The sequence below is a fragment of the Macrobrachium rosenbergii genome, chromosome 52 (assembly GCF_040412425.1).
Source record: "Macrobrachium rosenbergii isolate ZJJX-2024 chromosome 52, ASM4041242v1, whole genome shotgun sequence".
Lineage (NCBI taxonomy): Eukaryota > Metazoa > Arthropoda > Malacostraca > Decapoda > Palaemonidae > Macrobrachium > Macrobrachium rosenbergii.
Window position 1 is genome coordinate 34148424 of NC_089792.1, and position 13367 is coordinate 34161790.

General features: G+C 37.7%; 1 protein-coding gene and 1 long non-coding RNA gene across 7 annotated transcripts in view; one reads left to right on the top strand and one right to left on the bottom strand.

Annotated features, from left to right (window-relative positions):
- LOC136833799 (protein unc-13 homolog 4B-like) overlaps window positions 1-13367 on the bottom strand; it is a 251818-nt gene that overhangs the window by 70037 nt on the left and 168414 nt on the right. For all 6 annotated transcript variants that reach the window (XM_067096060.1, XM_067096059.1, XM_067096058.1 and 3 more), the window contains 3 exons: window positions 7729-7962; window positions 6649-6770; window positions 2754-2867 (listed from right to left, as the gene is read on the bottom strand). In XM_067096060.1, the coding sequence (XP_066952161.1) occupies window positions 2754-2867; window positions 6649-6770; window positions 7729-7962 (470 nt within the window). The remainder of the gene's footprint in view (window positions 1-2753; window positions 2868-6648; window positions 6771-7728; window positions 7963-13367) is intronic.
- On the top strand, window positions 7105-9193 carry LOC136833800 (uncharacterized). Its single transcript, XR_010851590.1, has 2 exons — window positions 7105-7299; window positions 7746-9193. It is a non-coding gene; the product is annotated as an uncharacterized lncRNA (long non-coding RNA).

A 13367-nucleotide genomic window follows, 5' to 3' on the forward strand; every position in this document is an offset into this window, starting at 1 on the left:
TAGTGTCATTTACGAATGTTTTCCCACAAAATTCAGCCATGTATAAAAAATTCCTGGCCAACAGAAAACTCAGAGATTGCAATAAATAAATAAATAAAAAAAATTATAGATGTCACTGATAAGTAAAGTACTTTCCTGCAGTTTGTGAAATAGTTAATTTAGTTAGCAAGATTAAAAAGAAATATTATTTTCGTTCAGATGCTTTTTAATACTGTATGAATGTATGTATGATGCATTTGAAAATATATTTTAGAAAAATCACATAATAGTCTTCTTCACATTATGGTGATAGCCATTTGACAAATCAGTACTTCTGTTTTGTATATATCATATAACTTTTAATATTTCAACTCTTCATTAAAGTGATATATTTAGATTAAAAGTGTTACAATAATTTAGAAAATGTCTTCCTTTATGCAAATATGGAAATGGCCACCAGCCCCAACAAACGAAACTGAGCTTTTCACTTGCCGACGAAACATTCACCACACCACTCACAAAAGCGATAATGAAAACCCATGATGCCACCCAAGACATTTTCCTGTTTCCTTAGCCTACCCTCCCTTCCCTCTTTACTAGTCTTTGTTCGTTTGCACTTCTCCCTCCCTTGTCCGTGTCCCCCACCCCTACTCCCCCTCCTTCCTTGACTCCTTCCCCTCATCCCCTCTCACTGACCAATTCCCTACCATTTCCTTGGTCCACTTCCTTCTTGTTCTTCATCTTTAAAGCCTGCAATCAGAAATGTACAATATATACATTACCTACAGGTATACAACCCGTGGGGTTGCTGGCATGGCTAGAGGTGCATGACCTCGTATGATTATTGTGTTTGTTTAAAATAACTAGTTTTATTGTAAAAAAAAAAAAAGTTTTGAGTGAACCGACGTGTTCACCTAGAATGACTGCTAGAGATACGTACTGTACCACCAAGGTCTAAAGGATACTTGCATACCAAGGTTGTATCCCTGTTGGCTCTGTTAAGGTATGGACCCGTACCTCCACAAAAATTTTATTGATGAGGTCAACAGTGCTGCTCTCGCACATCTAGCTTTTGTTGGTCCAGTTCCCACTCATAATTATACTTAAATGGTACCAAACAGGATCATTCATCAGTTTTAGAAAGTTACAGGATCATTCATCAGTTTTAGAAAGTTAGTCTCGCCAACAGGTAGGCTACTCTACTCCAGTTACTAATGTTGAACAGACAACAGGAAAATAAAACAACCGTATCTATAACAAACGAGGTCCCAAGAATACAATACAGATGCGTATAACCCCACTCAAAATCATCTTGCTTTCAAACTACATTACTTCTGTGTTGCATAATAAAACTGTACCAGAGCTAATCAGTCTTACAATAGAGATAAATATGTATAGATATAAATGAAACAGTCAATTTATCTTCCAATCTCCAATCATAAAATAACAATCCTAGTGTAACATCATAGGTGGTGGTAACTTTACACCAACTGTACAAATTACAAGTCGTATCATTATGACCTCCACAGGACACAACTTGTAGTTTCACAAAATTTGCAATATCATATCTTTTAACTCTTGACTTTAGCTCTTCTGACAAGTAGAATTTCGCTACATGCTTTGTCGTCATCTTCAACTGTAATGAAGAAGTAAATAAAGACTGACATTAACAGGGCGCATGCACTGCTTTGCTACGAATGTCCATGCTCTATACGTAACTATAACATTAACAGAGCGCATGCGTTGATTTTCTATGGATGATGTTAATTCATCTTGTACAGCTTCACAAAATTTGCAACTTCGTACTTTTTAATGGATGAACTAAGCTCATTTATTGAGCCGCATTTTGCTGGGAGTTTCCGGTTCGTAGGCATCTTGATTTGTAAAAGAAGAGATAAACAACCACCGACACATTAACAGGGCGTGTGCGCTGTATGTAGGCTACCTATGGCCATAAACAGGCCTCATGCACTATACGTACATACCTATAAACATTAACAGGGCACATGCATTGATACGCTATTACTGCACGTGCATTGTACATAAGCCTACCTATAAATGGATTGGTGCTAGGGATGGCAGCAAGTGGTCCATACAATAGAGATAATGTGCGGATCTTGTATCACCAGAATTTGATGCTTATGCCGACCCATATTCATAGGCACTCCTCTCTTTAAAATGTTCATCTCTCATTGGGTCAAGCCGTTACTCTTTGTCCATGGCTGATGAATTTGATATTGCTGGGGCTTATCGTTAACCAATACTCTTTTTTTTCATGAATTACGGTTCCCACAACATCTACGGTAACATGAAACAAGAAGTTCATTGGATACAGTTTAACATATAGAGAAAGTTCATTGAATATATCACACACTCCACTTTGTCATTGACGTTAGAACCTATACTTTTTTATGGTAAATCCGTTTTTTTCTTGCCACATAGCTGATGTGAAAGAGCTCTGACCAAGTTGCTGGATTGGATCACCGACGACCCCTCCAATGGAAGGTCTTCCTGTCAAGCAGGTCACTGGGTGAAGGAGTCATGAGAGAAATTCCCCATAAAAATATCAACCAACATTTTCATTGTATATATCTATATCCACTTTATTCCTATTCACCTGAAATAAACCCGTTTCAAAATTCAAATATTGTCCTATTAGGTTTCTAAAATAGACAATCAATAAGGAAACTAGAGGAACGAACATGCATGGAAGGAAACTTCATCTTTCCCTCATGTCAGATGAAGTGATGACGACTCATCATCAAGTAGCTTACCAGTTTTCTGTGAATTCTCTCAGAGCATTTGTTACCAATTTCAGGAAGTCATTATCATCTGGAAAGACTTGAAGTCCATGATTATCAGCATTGGATCCTACAGCCTTCAAATTCCTGAAACCATAAAAGAGCAATCCAATAATTATATGAATTTTCATTTTAATGTACTCTAAACGCAGTTAAAATTTGAATTACGTTTCAAATATATAATAAATATAAAATATGAAATTAAGGGTAATGTAACACAACCGCAATAAAAATCATGGTGATTCCATTTATTTACAACTCTGAATATTAGAGCTGATTCTAATTCTTCGCATTTCTCGTCTTCTTTTATTGTAGTTGGGGAAATCGTTATTTTTCATTTCTTTTGTTTCATAAAAATGCTGCAAAATAATTAATGAGATATTCAAGTAATGAAAAACTGGACCTCTTTATAGTTTAGGGCTTAAAAAAATCTTACGCCTTCCACTGCGCCAATCACATTTTCTCTAGAATTCTAATTAGAGCGAATGGAAAAGAAAGTGATGATGCTTTGAAGGGATATTAGTAAACCATATTAAATGACACCTAAAATGTTACCAGCACACTGCTGATATTTTTAAATAAAAACGCTGAACATTTATTCTCCTGGGTGCACAGGAATGGATATCCCCAAAAGAATCCGGGACAAATGTTAATACACCAGGGATTTAGTCTCTTAAAGAGCTGGAAAAATGACCTCGGGCAGCAAATGAAGACTTGCTAGGACATTAAATATATTCTAAAGAATATATGAAAACATGTTATCAAATTGTATTCACAGAACAACAGACGTGGTTCAACTGGAGCTTTTACGAAATTTTCCGATAAAAATTCATCAGTTCTCTTCGTCGTGTTCACCTGCTGCAGCAACTCATCCTCAATGCTCATCAAAAAAGAAGACGTTCAGTTTTGCTTGATCCATCCTGGCTCTTCCTCCATTCTTGATTTACTTTAGTTTTTTTTTTTTTTTTTTTTTTTAAATAAATGCTCACCACTGTACTTGATGATCATTAAAGTAAGGTAAAAAGTCAATACAACATCACTCTCAGGAAAAACAGAAGCTGTGACAGCTATCAACGTCAGAAGTGCTCCTACGACCATATGCTTTCAAGGAGTGTTCACATCACCAAGTCGTGCCAACCCAGTTTGTTTTGACTGAACTACTCAGCATTCTGGTTCTGCGTTTAAGCACCGTTCATTTTATGGCAACTTTCTGGAAAGCCCACACATTTCTCTGTAGAGCCATCAGCAGCCACCTTTTTTCAAAGCTTTACACTGTTCTCTCTATAAGTACATAGGAGTCATATTTTCAACATTGTTTGACTACAAATATACTGTACCAGATAATCACAAATGTGATTTTCACCCAGAAAATCAAGCATCTTGATGCAAACAGCAGCTCTGAAGCTGGCAAAGGAAAATCTTTTTTTCCTACAGATCCAGGCAAAAACATGGAAAAGAATATTATAGCATCTTATAACATTTCAAGGAGACTTTTGTGGTGTCCCATGGAAAATCTTTAAAGTCAATGATATATACATAAAAATGATGATATAATATTTCTAACCACTGTAGTAAATATCATTAAAGGAGACAGCAGACAGCGCAACTTCGTAATTACCCCAGGCATGAGTGTGTGTGGGTGTGTGGGGGGAGGGGCATTCAAATGCAATGCACCCACGTCCTGCCAGACTCACTATCCACCTACAGAGCACGGGCAACACGCAAAAAATATGCACTCAATTCAGTGCATCATCTGCATATTGGACTTTTATTCATGAAACATTTCATTGAAATATATGTTCTGAGTGCAATTTTGCAGTTGCCGTTGCAGGTGCCAATCACTAAAAATTGAACAGAATGCAAGTTGATGTTCAATTCATTTTCTAAATTTTAGTGTATCAAATTTCAGCAATTTCTGGTTCAGCTGACTAACATGATGCATTTTTTTTATAATGATCATCCTAATTTTATTATTAAAACATACAATTTCTGCCATTCAGCTTGAACAGCCATTATCATGAAGCAGAAAGTTCCACCTGTGTTGTTGTAACTATTATTATTATTATTATTATTATTATTATTATTATTATTATTATTATTATTATTATTATTAAGAAGAAGATAAACCCCTCTACAAGCCTACAGGGGCCTTTGACTTGAGATTCAACCAAAGGCCCGTGTAGGCTAGTTATTTTCTGTAATTTCTTTCAAATGAACACCACACTCTTCGGAAATTCAAGCTTCCGAAGAGTATGGTGCAAATTTGAAAGACATTACAGAAGATAACAGTAAATACAGAAAAAGAGATCAGTTATTAGAAAAGAGAACAAATTAATTAATAAATAAAAAAGATAAAGATATAAATAATTTTTGTAAAATACAAGGCGAGTCGTTTTCAGGTAGTGATGCATTGCCTCTCCGCTTGAACTTTTGAGGTTCTAATTACTCGGCATCCTCAGGGAGACTGTTCCACAATTCAAAGGCGCGAGGACTGAGAACTGAGAAGTTTGACAGCGCAGCACATTTACTGCACATTGTTACTTCTGTTCAGCAAATCTGGTCGCTCTCGGCAAGGGAAGAGGACTAAGGATCAATTGTGACAATGGAAGATCTCTGTTAAAAGCACAAAGACCATCCGTCGATGGTCCTAGTCATAAATGCCAGTGATAGGAAACAGAAACCTACCACCATGACCACTTACTAAAAGAGAAAAACCTTTGCCAGCAGCAGACATCCACACCTGAGAACAGTATTCTAGTAAATGAAGGGCACATGACCAAAAAAAGGTTGCGATGATTTTGTCAATGTTATAAATATATGAGGCCATACGTATAATACCTAAATTTTGTACGGCATATGCTGGCACTGTCATCAGATGTTTCTAAAAAGTAAGATGAGTCAAAAGCTGCACCAAGTTTAGTTAAAGCTTCAGACTCTTTCAGCAGTCTTAACCACTTGAAGGGGGGATGGGGTGGGAAATCAGTACAAGGTCTGCTTATCAATAATGTTTTCGTTTTACTGTTGCTAGGCAAACTTTGCCCAAACTGCTGGGTTAGTAAAAAGGAATTATTTGCATAACTTACACAAAAATTTGCCATTCAAGCTTTTCAGACTCGTCCTTCAAGTGTCTGAACTTGTTTACACATGAACAGTAGAAGGACTTTATCCTTAGCCTGTGAATCAATTGTTAGAGGGGGTGGACAATAAGAAAGAAAAAAGAGAATATGAATGGAGGTACTGTACACAGAAGGGATGCTGCAAAGAACCTTTACTAATGCCTACAGTGCTCCCCGTGAGGTGCACTGACTGCAATGCAAGGTAGTTATAGAAAAAGGTCATAGATAAATATATATGAGGGAACAGAAAATAAAACCGACACGCCTGAATTCAGGAGACGTCTGCAGAGACTGGGAATGAATGATGTCATCCAAATACTGACTTGAATCGTTATGAGGAGGTTATTGCTGCAGGGCAGGGTCATTGCAACAAGGAGCCAGCAGCACTCGATGCAGTGCTGCTGCGATAAACGGGCACTGCCCTAATGTAAAAATGCTTCTAAGGATATTCGGTAAATCAGTGTTTTTCGTTCTTTTATTTATGCAAATGATGATTTCTCCTTATTTTATGCCACAGAATTTTGGACAACTCCTATCAGTGACGTAATCTCACTGCTATACCATATTAATTTTGCTAACAGCAGTCGTCATTCCTTATTAATGTTAAAATTATTATCAGTGTCATTATGTAATGTGTTTTGACAACCTTTCAGCATCAGTGAATGACATTTTTCTGTGTAAGATGCAAGATACCGGTACTTAACGTTCCGTGGGAAACAATGAAAATATCAGTCACGCAGCAACCAACGAACCTGAGAGTATGAGTGAGTTGATGCTGCGAGATGACCCTCGACGCTGTGTGGAAATTCAGCTGCAAATTCTTCAGTCGACCTTCTTGCTCTGTTGCCCACAACCTCAGAGAACTCTGAGCTTCCTGTAAAAATTAACAAAACTTTTAGTGTAATGTAGTTAAATAATATTATTATTTCAGTTTTCCTGGTATTCTCTCTCTCTCTCTTTACAGACCTACAGTAACAAAACTTTTGTCTTACTCATAAAGTGTACCCAAGACCATGTGCACTTTTTTTAAGCACTTCACTGTAAAAATTCTTCAATTTATTAACATCTCCTATTCTCTACTATGAGGACTGTGATTGATGACCAGTGGGCTAGTCCCAAGAAAATCTGTTATATTCTTATAGTATCAAGATATTTCTACTTAAGAAAGCCACAAACTTTGATATCTCGTATGGTCATGAGTCTATATTACACACTGTGCTTTAGCAAATGAAAGGTTCATCTTATTCATTACCAGTTTTTCTATATACAATTTTCCTTTAGTAATATGTACTGAAAAATTATCATTTTAAGCTTATTGCTGAGGATTTTTGCTTTTTTAGGAGTATTCGTACGCTGTTTCATATTCCGGAGTAGAGTTACGTTCAACATTACGGGATAAAAAGGTAAGTAACATCAAGATTCGGATTCCCACTGCACACATGATGTGACAGAGAACTTTCACAAATTCTTAACACTTTCTTTTTTAGAGGTTTATCCTACTGGAGATAGATTGCTGACTAATATTTCTGCAATGCATTTACATCTGATAACTAATTACAATGTAATAATCAAGTAATACTGACAAAAATATTTCCTATATAAACAACAAATTCTATGACTCAAACTTTGTAAGTAGAATGTTCAGTATTCATTCATACCAATATTCACAATGAGTATACACGCATTTGAAACAGTAAAAATGGGGTACCTATGTTAGAGCAAAATCATCCAGATGAAAAATTCCCATAAAAATCAACAAAATGTTCCTCATCCTGAATAGTTAAATCTTTCTCTTTTAATATTTACATTTAACAGAACATGAAATTCTTCACCTTTATTTCTTCCTCAGAGTATTCTCTCTGCTGTATGCACTCGAGAAGCTTTTCAAGCAAATCTCCTATGAATGACTGATCCACAACAGTCAACTTGGAGGTAACTTTCCACCAAGACAGTGTCACGAGGTGTGGTGTCATGTTAAGTACAGAGCCATACTGTGACAAAATGAATGCGTCGGTGCTGCTGATTGTCCCTGCCCAGGGAGCTGCGGGGCTCGAAATGGCAGGAGTCTGGAAATTTGAAAAATACCATGAAACAGTGCTTGCATATCAGTACAAGGAAAGTATGAGACTGTTATTGACAATCATGATACATTTAAAATCATCATAAAACTGACTTTTACTCTAGATATTTAACATAAGTACAATGTATACTACAATAAATATAAATGATATACTTCTTATTTTACTGTATAGAGAGCATGCTATTCTGTGCTATTTATTTAGATACCTGATACCAATAAGATTGAACAGAAGCTATAGTCATGCTCGAAATATCAAGAGGCAAATTATTTCATTTATTTTCTCTAAATACAGTACATAATCTCTCATATAGAAAACTGCAAAGGAGACACATCAGTACAATTTTCTCTTGTGGTCTTTACACAACCCTATTTTCCCAATGAAAATACACAACCTCAAGCTGTGGGGTGGAATAAAAAAAAAAAACAAACCTTTCCATCATATGATCAACTCCTGGGTTCCCCTGTGTTCAACCCACTTTGATGCAATGATAGCCAAATACATAACTTTTCACCAAAAGTAGTCTAAATCTATGAATGGCTTCTCATTTGACTTAAGTTTTTGAAAATAGAAAAACCTGAAAAAAGGATACTGGGTCTCAGTTCTCTCAGACTGAGAAAGAAGCAACCAAGTTATCTTGAAAAACTGACATTAATGAAAATTACGAGCTCCACATAGAATGCAATAGGCCAGGATTCTGCAATGAAATTGCAGACTGGGAAAGAATAGTGAATGCTCACGTGTTTCGGAACCTGTGATAATGTAAACCAATTAGAACTATGCAAACACTTATTCAAGATTTAATCAACTCTCAAACTGAAATCATGCAAAGTTTTCATTTATTCATTTCATTTCAAATTCAAATGCCAATAAAATACTACAACCCATAATACCTAATGTCATGCATTACATTTTTTCTCACCGTACTGGTAACTAGGGTTGTAGTGGTACTATCTTTTCGCCGATTCAGGCGCACAAAATCCACTTTGTAAATGCAAACTGCTTGAGGGAGTTCTTGGTTCTGAGGTTGTTAAAACTATCACCTTTTTATAGTAAGCAGACTACAATGAAGTAGACTTGTCCACGTTTAAAAGTGAAAAATTATTAGGCATATTTGTTTTTATGTCTTGATTACAAATACAATTAGATTTCTGAGCATACTGTACAAACTTATAACTACGTCCGGATTGTAAATGTAAAATAAACATTATATATATAATTCTTAAAACCTTAATACCCTCTTGACTTCCCACATCCAAAAAGTGTGAAGAGATCGTTTGGTTAAGGGGACATTATACTTATTACAATTACATCCGTATCATGTAAAAAAAATTGACCAGTAGATTCTATATTATGAAGTTCCTTGAACACCATATCATTCTTGTGTTCTGATATGAATACAAAATGTATTATGCATTGAAATTATTTACTATACATTTTACAGTCTTTTTTTATGCTCTCATGAACTTAAGAGTCCAGCTGTGCCCTTGACCACATGCATCTGCAATGTAGAGAACATTTTTAGACATCAAAATGCAAAGGAAAATATAACTCTAGGTCTCTGCAGTGATCACCACAACCTGGAGTCCCTAAATTGTCACAGAAAAAATACAGTGAAAAGATCACATTTAGTATTCGGCGTCAGTGACCCTGGTAGTTGTGACGCCAGATAACCCACAATTAATCAATCAATCAATCTCCAATATATATTTGTATTTTTAGTTGCTAGAAACGTATTATGTTTCATGTAATACCATTTTCTAATGTTTTTCAATACCTTCCATCCTGCAGTGCACTGCACAATGTAAGCCTGGGGTTTCTAGAGTGCAAAGAAATATGGGGAAAATTCAAACCCTACAGGCATAAGTAAGGGAAATTCAATTAAAACTCACTGTCCCTTCAAGGCGTTAAATGCTGTTGTATTGATGCTATGTAGAATGACTTAAATTGCAATCATGACCACGTACCTCCCAGGCACATTACTCCTCATCCCCATAGCAGTGTAAAGTTCAAGTTCGTCTTTCATTATCAAGTTCATCAGCCATTATCCATTTTTATTAAACATCATTTTAAGTAACTGGCACCGAGAATGAAGTGAGAAGCACAGGAATCCATATTACATTAATTCCCTAAGATTCTACAACTGCTGGTGAACAATGATATGCAAGCAGAAACAAAAATTCAATGACTGTAGCAAAAAAGGAATAGAAACATCAGCTAGATGTGAAAACTTAACACTATAGATAGCAGAATATGACTCCATAAGCAGTGGAAACACTAACGGCTGGAAGTCAGCATCAAGCACAGTAGATGAGATGTCCAGAGTAGCATCCACATTGAACATCGCAGGATAGGAAGCAAAAATCACTGTCATCATCAGCATAATGTGCCTTCAACAGACTACTTCATGGCACTGAAATCTGACCCTTACAAGGAACTCGCTGGAAAGAATGGTATGGTATGTAGAATGAAAGCTGCTGAGGGGCTTGTTAAACATGTGCAGAGGCATGTGCAAGTAAGAGGCAGCAGTCAAAACTTACTAATTTATTAAAGCAACAAACAGACAGGTCAACAGCTCTTGTGAGTGGAAATGTAGTGCCTGACACAAGGCGAACAAAACGGGTAAGAGTACGATCAACTGTGTTTGTTGGAGGATGGAAAGATATACTTAAATCAATCTACAAGTCACGAATGAAGTTATGATACAAGTAGCTGGAAAGCTGACATTGTAATGCTTGTACTAGAATGATACATTTTACATAATATAAACATGAATGATAATATACAGTAAACCCCCCATCTTCGCGTTCTCATGGTTCGCGGACTCACACATTCACGGGTTTCTCTGTGGAACATATCTAGCCATCATTCGTGGAAAATTCGCCCATTCGCGGTATTTTTCACTGAGAAATATTCACTAATTACTGTATTTTCATGAATAAATGTACTTTTTGTGATAAAACTATTAAAATACTCAGCTATAAGCATTTTTACAAGGTTTTTCTTGGTTTAAGCTGTCAAAATGGGCAGTTCTAAGTGTTTTTAGAGGGGTTTTAAGCATTCGCGGATTTGACCTATTCACGGGGGGGGGTGTGTGGGACGCATCCCCCGCAAATACGGGGGGTTCACTGTATATACAAAGGATGCGTGACATCTGCTGTGTTTCTTGTATGCGTGTGCTTGGCGCATAAGCCAGGAGATGCTCGTTGTGAGGTCAGCTGGCCAGGTAAGATGAATGGTGTGTGGGTTCATGTTGGGACCCTATAGGACTCCCCCACTCGCAGAGGCCTACGGTTGTAGGTTGGTGTCCAGGAGGTATGCTGGTTTTAGGCGGTCAATGGAGACCCAGGTGGTTCTGTCATCAACTGTCATCTGGTAGGCCTTGTGTCTACTCTGGATGACAGTATGGTCCTGAGTAGGCTGGGGAGAGGGGGTTCTGTGTGCGTCTACCCGTATGAACACACATTTTTTATTCTGCAATTCACTGGGGACCATGGGCATCATCTGGGGGGCGGGGGGGATGGGGGATATATCTTCCCACTTTTTATTCAGGAGGGGACAACATATCAATTGTCCCCCACTTTTCTCTTGACCCTCAAGGTATAGCTAATAAATTTGTAAACATAGTGCCAGACACACAAGAAAATATTATAGGATTTATAAGACTCCATTTTGAGTCTAAAATGATTGTGTCCTGTAACCATAAAATCCTTTTACTCCAATGTGTGTTTTCATATCTAAGGTTAAGGATGGTAGCAAAAGAGGTAATGAATAAGTGAATGACAAGAATGAGAATGTACTACTTGTGAAAGTAATAGTGGAAAATCAAGAATGTATAGAAGGGGACAATACTGAATGAATTGATTGTTGAATATATGAAATGAAAATTTTGCAAACAATAACTTAGTTGGATGAGAAAAAAACTAGTGATGGAGGATAGAGATGCAAGGATGGAATTCATTTGTGGGCACCCCTTCAAGGATTAAAGCATTTTACCACCTCTTTTGCTACCATCCCTAACCTTAAATATTAAAACCCACATTGGAGTAAAAGGATCTTTTGCCCTAATTACTTATACTGTATTGTAAAAGTTGGTAATATTAAATGCTGATCATAGTCTCTACAGAGTTAAGTGGAATTGTATACTGAGGATGTACTGTAAATTGTGGGCTTATAAACTTGACTGATTAATAGGATAAATCAGACATCCTTTTCCCTTAATATCATCCATATATTCATATTTATATGGCATTAAAATACATCAAAGCATACTCATTATTTCAAAAAATTCCCAAACCCCCTAGCTGCATGGGCTTGCTTTGCTCGCCTGTATTAACCATATAATTTTCAGAATGTCCCCCCCAACTTTTAGAGGCCAGATGATGCCCCTGTTGGGGACATACACATTTCTGGACATGTGGTAAGTCATCTTGACCGGCATGATTCGTTCTAAGACTTTGTGGGTGTCGGTTGGGGACGTTGGGCTTGTTGGATGTTGAAAGATGTCTGCTGGCAATGATAATGATTGGCAATACAAGGCTTCTGCTGGAGATGTGTTGAATGCCCATGTGGTGACATTCTCAGGCCCAGTATGACGCATGGTAACTCCTTTCTCTAACTCCCGCCTTGGCATCCGGCAGTGAGTGATGCTTCCAACCACCAGAGTAGCCTTTTGACGATGCCATCAGCATCTGGGTTGTAGGCCATCGTGTGTTTATCTTTGTTCTGAAACTGTCCGTGAGGGCATTCCATAAGGCGGGCGTGAAGTTGGCCCCCCCTCTGTCACTCGTGATGACCTACGGGACTCCATGTCTGCTGACCCATCTGATGAGAGCTTTCACACAACCCTCTGCCATCTGTTGCTGTATCAGTAGTGTTTCGGGCCACCTGGTATTTCTGCCGATGATGGTGAACAGGTATCTGTACGCCTTGGAGGTGGAGTAGAGGTCCCACTATGCCAACGTGGATGTGGGCGAGTTGGTGTGTTGTGTGGAACTCTCCTATTCCTCTCTCTACATGTCTTGTTATTTTTGACATCTGACATGGAAGGCATTCTCGTGTCCAGTTTTTGATGTCCTTTTTCATTCCCCACCAGATGTACTGCTCTGCTAAAATTCAGGCAGTTGCCTGGCCTGATGGGTGGGACAGGTTGTGGGCGAGGTTGAAAGCCTTTCTTCTAAGGCCTTTGATAGGTAGGAGCGAGGGCGTCAGATACTCGTTTCACAGTCGATGGCTGTCTCTCCACTGTTGATTGACATGTCGTTCCACGTAAGGGCGGGGGTTGTCCTGCCACAGTTTCTGTAGGTCCACATCATCTCTTTGCGCCTCTGCTATTTTGGGATAGGCTGTCCCGAGCTGGATGGTGTTGACGCAATTCCTCAAAAGTGTGTAGG